Source organism: Heliangelus exortis, chromosome 1 (assembly GCF_036169615.1).
Source record: "Heliangelus exortis chromosome 1, bHelExo1.hap1, whole genome shotgun sequence".
Classification (NCBI taxonomy): domain Eukaryota; kingdom Metazoa; phylum Chordata; class Aves; order Apodiformes; family Trochilidae; genus Heliangelus; species Heliangelus exortis.
Genome location: NC_092422.1, coordinates 4545303 through 4557993, shown reverse-complemented (window position 1 = coordinate 4557993; position 12691 = coordinate 4545303). Strand labels below are relative to the sequence as shown.

Sequence of the window (12691 nt, the reverse complement as noted above, 5' to 3'; positions counted from 1 at the left end):
GACAGGACATTTCCAATTGCCTAGAAGAAAGCCTTAGTGGTTGAGACCAGAAAAGGGAGTTTTTGTTACTTTCTTTGAGTACTGGGTTGAAGCCAAGCAGGGTTAACTCAACTCTTCATTCTTCTCTCTTGTGCCTGCTTCTTTCCAAAGCCTTTGCCAAAAATGTGAGAGGATGTTATACCTACAGCTTAATTTATTTCCTACATAGACCTCCAGGGATTTGAACCTCTGTTAGAATTCTGCAGCTTAAAGTTTAATAAAAAACACAAGAGTCTTTTATGTTATAGAAGAATCTTTCAGAAACTTGGTAAATAACATCACACTTTTTAATCCACAGTTGTGTGTTTGCTAAGATTGAAGCCTTGATTACCTGGCAATACAAATTTGATTTGAATCACCCCTAAGTACATGCCTAAATATCTGCTGAATACATTGGAATATTCAACAGATGCCAGCTTTGTGCTTTAGACCAACTGCATATTGACAGAAACTATCACAGATTTTTCTGGACAAACAGAACCAGGAAATAAGATCTCTCAGGTTCAACATTTTGAGTCATGAGACCAGAATATAGAGCCTCAAACCAGGCATTTGCATCCTCATGGAAATGGCAGAACAGTCACAGTGGACTTTATTGTTTCAAGTAAGATGTTAAATGTCAAATGATGACTTACTTTGGTGCAGGACCTTAATAACCATTGTCAAAAAGACATTTAAACATCTGATCTAAGCATCTTTGGTTGCAGCTTAGGATCATGAGTTGTAGCCAGCATCCCAAATAACATTGCTGGTCTGAGCCCAATATCTCTTAGTGTTTTGGAGAAGATCAATGTACAACATGGCAAAAAAAATCTGTCTCTCTTGACTCAGAGTGTGGTTTTCATCATTCATCATGGGATTTCACTGGTTACACACAACTGCAATTATACCTGTTCCACAGTCTTTATGACAATCCAGATATGAAAGACCATCTTGTTAATAATACTTGAGGTTCATACTGCTATCATACAAAGATTTCAGAAATGTATTAGTCAAGATTTTTTGGCTGAGTATTCTGCTATGATTATGTGACTTGCTTCACAAAAAGTGAATCAGGGCTTGATATCAGACTGCCTGAGAGGTCATGACTCTCCTCTCAGTTCTGTTGCTTTCTTCTTGTACCACCTTCAGCAAGCCACTTTGACTTCCCATGCCTCATCTCTTCCTCTATAAAGTGAAAGAAAGGGAGATCTTGGTTAACAATTTCATTTGTGGATCCCAGAGGGGGGAAAATAAAATCCAATTTGCTGTTCAGTATTCTCTGGCTGTGTTTTGTTTAAAAAGGGCAATGGCAATAAAGAATGGGGGGGGGAGGGGAGGGTTGGGAAGTTGTTCTAAGCAGTGGAATGAGAAAATCTGCATTAAGAAGACAAAAAACAGGCCCTGCCTACTGGAACAATGTTGGTTTTGCATAGACAGTTTTTGGGTGGAAAACAAACATCTGTAGGAAGTCTCTTTGCTTCCTCTAGCACAGAGGTGAATGGAAATCAACCCACCATGATTCATGCTCATCTTTTCACAAAGACAAGATATTTCACTCTTCCAGATTTCACATCACTCTGTTGCTGTAACTGTATAGGAAATGCATAAAGCTATCTTTACCATTTAAACCCTCACATTTTGACAGAAAGTTGGATGATATGACATGCTGCCTTCCAGAACAGGCACTGTCTATCACCTAGCTGCTAATCTCTGTGATTAGTGACCTGCAATGTAAGTCAGCTATCAAAGACCACCTGTCCCTTTTGCTGTAAGGGCCTCCTAGCATATCTCTTTGTGGTGTCACACTCCCTTGTCTGGTTTTTGATTGATGGAAGTTTGTCTTTTGAGCGGTGACTCAGAAAATAAATCATTCCCCTTGCCATTCATTCAGTGGGATTCTGCAGCACAAAGCCAGTGTGGTTAATCAAAGCTCCAAAGAGCAACAAAAAGCAACAGAACTGAGAATGAGAAGGATAGATATAAAGGATAAAACATAATAAAAAGGATTATTTGGGACCCAACCAAAGGAAAAGCAAAATAAAAAGAGCTGCAGAGAAGCATTGCATTTACTGCACTGCTGCACCAGAACTAGCAAGCTGATTTTTTTTGTTCTGCTTCTTGACATATATGCAAGGATGAGAGAAGAGTCCCACACTTCTGAAATATATAACTATGCCAAGAAGCCTGAATTTACAGTATTTAGCATGTAAGTAACCCTTTTTAGGGTCAGTGAGATTTTTCTGAGTTAAGTAAATAAAGCCTGAAGGATGCTTCTGTTGTGAATTGTACTCCAAACCAGCTTGTGGTTCAGACTGTACACTCAAAAATAAGAATGACAAAAGTAAGAAGAATATTTCCATTCATTGGTGTGGTGGGGAAAAAAAGAATCAAGCTGAGCCAGAAACATTGTGTTATAGGATGAGAAAGCCAGAGCCCTTTCCAAATAAAAATGGTTCAGAGCAGGCCTTTTTGTTTTGGAGAAGGAATGGAGTTGCTTTGGGTGGAGAGGGAATGAAGGGGTGGAAAGGACAATATCAGAAGCCTTTTTTTATAGCAGATCCAGCAAGCTTATGGAAGCTTTTTAAATTATGAGGAGCATGAGGGAGATATGGAAAGAAGCTGATGGTTGAGTGTGTAACTGAGATGAGCAAGGCTCTTGGATTTGCCATATGCCAGAGAAGTCAGAAGAGGATGAGGTGTTGATGGCATAGGTGAAATTGTAGCAGAAGTGAAATCAAGACACAAGGAGTAGTAGATAAAAAATAATAATCCATCACAGAAACACTGTGAGGCAAATTCCTTGACAACACAACTGCATCAAAGGGAAGCTATTTAGACTATCCTGGAACTGGGCCATAAAAATAAGATGACAAGAGCTGCATGTCCATGGAGAGGTGCTGGAAACTTACTTAAGTTAGTTGAATGCAACAGTTTCTATTTAAAAAAAAAAAAAAAAAAATCATTATGTGTTTTGGGGGTGACCTTTCTAGTTGAGAAGAGTTGAGAAGTATCTCCTTACAAAATGTGAGAGAGGGAGAGAAAGAAAGGGCTGAGGAGAGTTAAATTTATAAAGACATGCATGTATTGGGAATTTAAGCACTGTTATAGAGGAATGTGTATGTGAACGGTGCAAATTTACAGGGCTTTTTTTGATGAACTGTAGGAGGAATTTCATTTTTTCAGCACCTTTCTTTACAAAAAGAAAAATCTTCATCTGATGGGAATTCAGTCAATTTCCTGATGGTTTTTCTGGCCATTTCCTAAGTTGCAAGGTTACTAATGGTAATTGCAGACCCTGTTTGTACCTTGTGGCTCTAACTGTGCAGAAAGGTTTCCTTGGCACGTGTGCTTCTCCCACTAGAGTGTTTTTAAATGATTGGCCCTTGGTAGGAATTGCTGCAATACTCATGAGCAGATAGAAGCCACCTCGTTTCTTTCTGATAGAACATAGCAAGTGCTTCTCACTCACATTTTGCTATCACCATCCCCCATGGCAATGAACTACAATTTCAGTGTTCATTGTAACAGCTCCTACTAAAGCATGGTTGTGAAGGAGCCTGTTTTAAGGTGTTTTATTAAAAAGGTAAAACAAACCTGCTCCTTTGGAGGATTTCACACAAACAGACATGGTATAGAGGAGACAAATCAATTCAATAACAATTGGGAAAAAAAAAAACAAAACAATTTTTCAAGCCAGAAAAAACCTTTTTTTTCCTTTTTTTTGTAAAGAAGGAAAACAGTGCACTGAAAAACAGTTCTGTTCCTTTTACCTCCCTCCAGTGTACCAACAGGTTTGATTCAATACACCAGAATAGCTACCAATATTTGGTAGAACTCTTGCATGCTATTATTATGTTAAATTGGCTCTTTAGCATAACACCGTTTCCTTCCCTGCTGCTTTTACATTCAGGCCTTAGGTTTTGCACCCCTCAAGCCCTTATTCTGCAAAATATTTAACATGTGTAAATTTTGGCTGGTGAGTAATCCCATTTGCATTCACTGTCTTGAACTTACATAGTTCATGAATGAATGTAAGCCAGTGAGTTTGGTGAGTTTAAGCACATGTTTAAAATCAAAGTGGTGCTCAAATCTCTGTGGATGATTTAAGTTAAGCTCAATTATAAGACACCACTTCCCTCCTCCCCCATCCTTTCATTTGTGTTCAATAGTTTCTATGCTTTTTGCTGACAAATAGGAAGAGCCAGGCTTGGTCTGCTGCCATCACTGGAATACACTGGGAGAGAATTAAGTGGAATTTTTTTTTTAAAGTACTGTCTTAATTTCCAAGAAGAGTGCCACTAAAACAGTACAAGCTGCTGGAATTGGGTTCTCTCATTGCAAAGTTCATTTTGGTGGTTAAAGGGAAAAAAACGAAGGAAAGTCAGAAAGTCCTAGGAAAGTCAGAATTGCAGAAATATGAGTGGGACCCTGGTTGTCTTTTCCCAGCTGCAGGTGTATCTCACAGCCATCATGCAGCTTTTGCTCCCTCCTTCAGGCTCCCTTCAGCTGGAGAATTTGCTTAACTATGCTTGTGCCAGAGAGCTCTACAGGTGAAGAATTCATAAGAATATATTTTCTTCAAGCTCCTGCACTAGTATTATGATTTGTAAGTTATAAGAATCCATGTTTAGAGTCTTACATCCCTCAGAAGCTCATATTTTTGAGAGCCACAAACACTACTGCTACACCACATCCTTTTAAACCAACCTCCAAAGCTCTCTGTGCATCCATCTTCCACTGCTGCACCAGAGCTGTGCACACACATCCAGGGTGCAGCATTAGAAGCAAAGCTGAAGTCTAAGAGTCCTGGAGGAGTAAGATTTCATTAGTACATTCAGGATTTAGCCTTTCAAGAGAGAAATACCAACAGACTGGGATTTTCTTGGTCAATGCATTTCCATACAGATATTCTGCACAAAAAATGAAAAGGTGATAGGTGTATTCTGATCTTCTTTTCTCTTTTTAAGTATGGGTAGTAAACAGCAATATCCTGATGTGGCATTTAGAGATCTGGTTTCTTTTTTTTAGTGGTCAGGAGGGCTCAGTTCCTGAGACACTCAGCCTGTAATTGGAGATTTCAGTGTTTAGTGTGTGGATTTTATCACTATTTTTCTTTGTAAACTAGCTTAGTTATTCGAAAAAGTATTTTACCCTCTTGTTGCAAATAATTGATTTTTTCCCTTTGTCTTCTGTTGCATTTAATAAACTTGAAGTAAAAAGACAATATATTAATTAGTACTAATTATTATTATTATTTTTTACAAAAAACCTTCTAATACGTGTTTTATTTCTGGTATTAATTTTCTATACATGTGCACACTTGTGTATATACAATGGTTTTCCCACAGGCATAAATGCCAGGACGTGCTGTGACATGAAGCAGAGCACTATCATTTATTTCTACTTTCTCAACTGAGCTTAAGTTCTAGTAAATTTCCAGCTGAGTAAAGACAGGTCCTCTGAACAGGAGGACATTTTCATCCAATTTCCATCCACATCTCATCCCTTCATTCTTCTTTCCTCCTCTCCTTTCTCACTTTTCTTCTTCTCTTGTTCTTTTGTTCTTCCCTTTTAACCCCACGATCTATCAAAACACTTTGAAAACTATAGGACAGCAATTTTCCAAAGTCCTCTGGCTGCCAAAATAGAGATGTTTCAGCACAGCCTGATTTCCCAGAGATTAGGTGACTGACGTACAGAATACATGCCTCCTCAAAGTGTCTGAATCACTTCCCATGGAAAGAAAACACAAAAAAAATGTCAATCAGTTTGAAGTCCCTGAATGCATGCCCAGTTCAGACATGTGCAGGTTGCTGCATGCATATGTCCCGCCAGGTGAAGCGTTTATTAAATGACTCACAAATAATTGAGACTTTCTTTCCACTGGTAATTGTTCTAAGAGAGTTTTCCTCCAGTCCATTAAGTAATCTCTCTTTTGTTCTTTACAAGAATGGATAAAGAAGGCAAATTAGCCTTCAGGTGCCCAAAAGCGTGAACTCAGATCCTATTTCTTTTATTGTCTCTTTCAGGTTGTTCCAATCTGACCACCAGAGGGGACCTCATTATTTTCATGTTGAATATTCAGACGAGGGTGCCATGGATGTGAAAGAAAGGAAACCGTATCGATCCCTGACTCGGCGCCGCGACACCGAGCGCCGCTACACGAGCTCCTCAGCTGAGAGTGAGGACAGCAAGGTGCCCCAAAAATCCTACAGCTCCAGTGAGACCCTGAAAGCTTATGATCAAGACTCCAGGTTAACCTACAGCAATCGGGTCAAAGACATGGTGCACCAGGAGGCCGATGAGTTCTGCCGAGCGGGTGAGTGTGTTTCAGAAAATACTGATTCAAACAGAGCTGGGGCTGGGTGGGAGGCTACCTCTGGAGAACTCTGAGGCCAAAATCAAGATGTAAGGAAAGAAAGAAGCAAGGAGTATACTCATTGTAGTGCACAGATGTGGGATGCATGCAAATCAATGTCCTTAAGTGGGACACCTCTGTTCGCTACCATCTACTAAGGCACATTTTCTGTGTCTTCATCTTTCTTCCTTCAACAGCCCTTTGCCATTTCCCACCAGATCCCTGTGCATGAGCAATACTGACATAACATGGAAAATTCCTGCCTGCTCAGGAGACCTTTTTACTAAGTAATGTGCCTGCTGTGACATGAACTTAGTAAGGATGCCAAGACATAAGATAATGAGGGGAGAGTGTCACTGTCCACACTGACCATCTAGACTACAGCAAAATCCAAGAAGCCTGGAAGAAGGGAGGCAACAGACCTGAAAATGGGATAAACCACCCTTGGGATTGTACATGGCCTCCATGCTGTAGTTTTGTGATGGGGACATGCTCCAGTATTAGAGTAGTAGACCACTTTTAGGATTTTAGGAATCCATTTAGTGAATCTGAGTCAGAGTAGCTGTGGAGATCTGGAGGTTCAAGGGTCAGCATAGGCTCCACAATCTTAATAAATTCCAGATTTTTTTTTTTTTTTGTTGCTAGCCTGGAGTCAGTGCAGCTGCATAGCACTGCTGCTGTTGTCTATGTGAGATACATTTCTGAACCCTGCTATAGTTTCATCTTCATTTTCCTGTAGAGACATGAGTGTCTTAGTTCAGAAACCAAGCAGGGCTTCATATAAATTATTTTTAGAAGTCCATCAAGAAAAGTATAAAATGGCAATGATCTCAAATAGAGTAGGCAGCATTCCAGACAATGAACAGGAATTGCTGACCCAGGCTGCTCCAAGCACACCTTTGCAGTTTGGAGAAGCTGATTCCCCAAAGGGAAAGCACATAACTGCTCCTTTAACTTGTGTGCTGCTTCATTTCACTCTTCAAACACCATGCTCTTGTGGTTTTGGTGCAAGACTCATTTTTAAGGCATGCACAAGCACAATGACTTGCAGAGGGATCTTTGTGCATGTGGCTTTGATGTTTGTATTTCAGGATAACTGCAACAGGCAACAATTAAAAAAAGGACCAACTGGTGTTGTAAGCAATACTTTGCAATCATAAACAGAGTTTACCTCTTAGCAGCTCTGAAGTACTTCATCCTCTCTAAGGAATCTATGAAGTTATAAGTAAAAGGAAGCCATTTAGGTCACTGAGTTTGATCACTTCATACAATATATTCACTGTGCAGTATAGATATGAATTAGTACAGGTCACTGGTTTTCAGCCTGAGAGTCTATGGGGCCATGCAGATCCACAGACTTCTCCTAAGAAGCCCACAAAAGATAAATAAGAAAAGCCAGTCTATTGGCAGGGAGTATAAATTTGCTATACACAAGTTCATCCTTTCCTAGGAAGATTTTAGGGTATGGAGAAATTATTAAAAACCATTGGTCTAAACAGCTAAGATTAACGAAGTCAGGGCACCAGTTCTACTTCTCAGATACTACTCATAGATTTTTCACCTTGTAGTTTTCTCCCGTTTTATCCTGAGGGTCCCAAAAACTGGCCTGAAGGGTGTTAGCCATAACACCAGGCTTTCTGTGCCACATTTTCTGCTGGCAGAAGGCCATGAATGGACCTCACTTTGTGGTACTGCTTGGCCTGATGCCAACTGAAACCAAGCCTTATTAGCCTGCTCGGCATCAACAAGGCAAAGTGAATTCCTCTTCTGTGTTGGTTTGGAAGGCAGAGGAGGGAAACATTTCAAATTGACTAAATAAATTCAGTAAATAAACAAGTCAGCATTTAAATGATTTTAGCTAGAGTGAGATTGCCAGCAAACGTGCAAGTCAGCACAGGAAAAAATAGACCAGATCTGAACTTAAAAGTCTCAAATATTTATTATCTTCCTTTTATTGACTTGAGTTCTTCCAGCTTAAAAGGCAACAGTGAGCATAGCATATGAAAATCGATGCACCTCCTGCTGTTTATTGCAAATAAATTTGATTTTCAGTTAATTGTAGCAGTCATTTTTCATAATTTATGAGCTGCTGTTGCTGAAGAACATCAGTCACGCTGCACACTGATGTGTCTGCTGATGGTGAATGTAGCTGGTTCCAGAGGAAGGTGTAACTCACCAGCAGTGACTCAGACACACAAACAAAACCCAAAGATGACGTTTTCCAGTACTCCACAGGGGATGGTTTAAAAAATACCCTGGCTGTGCACAAAAGACAAAACTGGAATAGAAGAGCAAGGTCTTTAGGGGGATGCTGCATTCTTGTGTTTGTGACGTAGACCAAGTTCCTTTGCTACTTCATGCCATGGAGCTGTAGAGGATGCTCTCTCAGACCACTTTGCAATTAGGTTAAATAGATTAATTTTCCACGGGGTTGCACTCTGTTTCCCAGGCAGGGTTTCAAGGAGGTGTGAGTACCAAGCAACCCTATCTGTCCACTTAGACTGAAAGTTTGAATCTTGTTCAGTCAGTTAAAAAGGCGTGAAGTTCATTAATGCTTTATATAGTTCTGAGTGCTGTGAGCTGCAGATCTGTAACCAGCTGAACAGTGGTTATTTCCTTCTGATGTGAAACAGTTCCTTCCCTGAGCTTTATAAGGATATGTTGTCCCGTCCCATTATTCATATTGCATTCAACCATCTTCTGTCTTCTCCCTATGAGCTGCAAAATACCCTGAATGGAGTAAAAAACAAACAAAAAAAGTATCTACTTGTGGCCAGCTGATCATTCAATGCACAGATGTTATAATACAAGACCTACCCCATGCTGCAGGGCTCAGGGACAGGCCAGGGTGTTTCCACATGCATGAAACCAGATTCTGGAAAAGTAGAAAGCTGAATGTTTCCATTGGATACACATTTCCCATCTTTTCATACATAACCTCAGCAAATGGAAATATGAGGTGAGCCACATGCTTGTGTGGTTTTGAGCAGGGAGAGAATCATAACTCAGTTTTGGATACACCTCCTGGCCCGATGAAGAGATTTCAGTACTGAGTAGATATGAACTTCACTGTTCAAAGGTAGGTTTAAGCCTGAACTTTTCTGGAGATCACGCACTCAGATTTATCTTGTCACAGCATGTCTGAGCTGCAAACATTGTTCTTTAAACCAAGCCTGTGGCTTAGGCATGGATTGGGCAGGTTCCACCTTCCTTTTTTATTTCAGGGGATTTATTTATTGAAATAATTGGAAGAAGCCAGCTAGACTGAACGTGATCACTGGTATTGGTATTTGGCCACAACCCAGGGCTTGGTGCCTCCTGCTGGGTACAGATAAAGTTCCTTAATCCACCCGATTGAGGCGTAGCATAACAGGAGCAGGGGTGCATTGTGCCTTATAAATGCACGGTGCAGCTAAAGGCATTCATGGGTGGCCAAAATCTTTTAAAGACACTCAGGGATGAAAAAGAAAAGCATACGTTAATAATAAAATGAACTCACTAATTGCCCTCCTCAGCTTTCTCACTCAACTTTCCAAAGTGTGCTAATATTTGAAGCCCCATTCACATCGGTTGAGGCTTATTTTAAGGCTCTGCAGGTAACCAGGCATGAACTCAAGAGTCATTTTTTAGGTTATATTTTTAGTCAGCTAAGCAATCGCATCCATTTGCAGCCAAATAACCTCCGCTGTGACTGTATCAGAATGAAGGGCTAAACCGAGTCAAGGTGTGAGTGGTCAGCAAGGGGAAAGTAAGATTGCCAAAGGAAATTTAAATCCCCAGTATGTAATTTTAGGGATTTCAATGAGCAGAACTCACTCCAATTTCCTGTTGAAGCAGAGTTGCCAGGTATATGGCAGGACTTTTGATCATTGCATGCCTCATTCTGGTTTTCTCCTGAGGAGATTACTTTTCGTGTCTCCTAAAGAATTTCACTGTTTCTTCATTTGTCTTTGCTTTCAAATGTGGTGATTTCATTGAACACACCTTTTGTCAGGTTCCAAAAGCAGGGATACAGCTGCTTTTTGGTCTCAACACTCAATCTCATACTAAGCAAGACCACACAACAGGGGAGTCTTTGGTATGACGGATTTAGGAGATTCTGTGTCCTACTTGAAGGCAGAGGATGAGGGGAATCTTTGGTATGATGGACTTAGGAGCTGCTGTATCCCACTTGAAGGCAGAGGATGACCAGTTCCGCCATTGACCTGACAGAATATTTCCATGGAATGGTTTGTGCTGGAAGGCACCTGGAAAATCATCTAGTATTCAGCTTTGCTGTGGACAGGGATGTTTCCCACTAGACCAGGTTGCTCAAAGCTCCACCCAACTTGGTCTTCAACACTTCACGGGATGGGCCAGCCACTGATTCCCTAGGCAACCTGTTCTAGCATCTCCCTGGGATGCTGGGTGAAATCATCTGCTATTAAAGAGTAACCAGGCTGCTGTGTTTTCTCCCAGGAGCCAACTTCTCCTTGCGAGAGCTGGGGCTTGAAGATGTGACACCCACTCACGGGACTTTGTACCGGACCGACCTTGGGCTGCCTCACTGTGGCTACTCCATCAGCGCCGGCTCAGATGCTGACACGGAGGCAGATGTGGTCATGTCACCTGAGCACCCTGTGAGGCTCTGGGGACGCAGCACCAAGTCTGGACGCAGCTCCTGCCTCTCCAGCCGGGCCAACTCCAACCTCACCCTCACTGACACAGAGCATGAGAACACTGAAACTGGTAAGTGGGGACAGCGCATGCGATGTCAGCCTTGAGCTCTGCCAGGGATGAGTCTTCTTACTGCTCCATCTTTATCTTCCTGAGGTTTTGTGTAGGTTTTTTTTTACCACTCTCAGTGAAAACACTCCTCTAATAGCCCCACAGTGTGGCCTTTTGTGCTGTCCTATAGAGTGTTTGTTAATAAACTGCTAGAGAAGCTCTTACTTATTTATCATGGCGACAGAGATCATTAAGTGGCTGTAATACTCTCTCTGCTTTTTGTAGCAACCTTTCAGACAAAAAGCATTTAAATCTCCCCTCCTCTGGCCAATGCTGCTCTTATCTTTGCTACAGATTTTCGGGGCAGATAATTTCCTTCTTTTCCTTGCTGGTTCCTTGACAGGAGCCGTTTCATTTATGTAAATTGGACGACTGCTCTCTGAAGGAAAATGATGGTGAAATATTTTTAGAAGCCTTTTTCATTGTGTGAAATAAAAGCTGAAGGTCATGGATTTTTTATCTCTGTAACTCGTGTCCCCAGCTGTGGGGACTCCTGCATGCTCTTTGTAGGTCTGCAAACCTTTTGGTCAGCAGTTCTGCCAAGCAGTGTAGGAAGGAGAGAGGATTTTGATTCAATTGCAGCTTGACCCAGGAGTTCACACAGCCCTATATGCCTTTGCACCTTTAATTCAATTATGGCACAGCCTGCTTCTTAATATAGCCACTGTATACAAGTCATCGTGAGCTTGAGCTCAGCACAGAAATCTCATGTGAAAAGACCCTATTGCTTTTTCTCTTCATGCTTTTTGCCAGAGTATTATAGAGACAAATGATGATAACTTTTCCTTGGGAAGCCATGACACAGGGAGACATACACCACCCATGTGGTTTTATGTTTAACTCCAACAAAATTGGAGTCAGAGCTTAGTAAGCTTATGCTCAGAGGTAATGATGTATTAGGCAAAGTTCAAAGATAAATAGCTTTGTGCTGTTAATAGTGTACAGAGAATATATTCAAATTATCTTTACAATACTTTTTAAAGCTTCTTAGTGTTGTATGTTAAAGAGCGGCACCTCTTAGGACAGACAGACAGCAACAAATTATATTGCTTTCCTTCCAAGTCTCATTATTCTTATGAAAAAACAGAGGAATCATCAGGTTCAGTCAGAGTTCTGCACACTCCCAAGAAATCTCTAGAAAACAACCAAAACCAAACACCTTGCACTTCCATTCCATTCTCCTTTATCCCAACTCTCTTATAATTTCCATGGTGCTCTATGAGCAGCTGTGCTCCTATCTCATACATTTTTCTTTCCACTAAGAAAAGCAAAGTACAGAATTTTAGGTTTTGGTGTTGTTTTGTTTCTTTGTGTGGTTTTGTTTTTTGGGTTTTTTTGTCTTAAGAGAGGATAATTACATTAGCTACAGGAGTGTTTTTCACTGGTTTCTGTAATGCTATCGCTGCATGTGCAAATGCAACTTTGTACCTACAGATCACTTACAAATGAAATTATGTTAGCAACAGCACATTAGCAACAGCACATTACTGAAAGTAATAACAGAGGCAGTAGTACTCATACCAGGATGAAGACAACCTCCAGTTC

General features: G+C 40.8%; 1 protein-coding gene across 7 annotated transcripts in view; it reads left to right on the top strand.

Moving 5' to 3' along the window:
- Positions 1-12691, top strand: part of TENM4 (teneurin transmembrane protein 4) — a 587599-nt gene that overhangs the window by 239648 nt on the left and 335260 nt on the right. For all 7 annotated transcript variants that reach the window (XM_071729185.1, XM_071729662.1, XM_071729348.1 and 4 more), the window contains 2 exons: positions 6051-6340; positions 10838-11107. In XM_071729185.1, the coding sequence (XP_071585286.1) occupies positions 6118-6340; positions 10838-11107 (493 nt within the window). In that variant the 5' untranslated portion in view covers positions 6051-6117. The remainder of the gene's footprint in view (positions 1-6050; positions 6341-10837; positions 11108-12691) is intronic.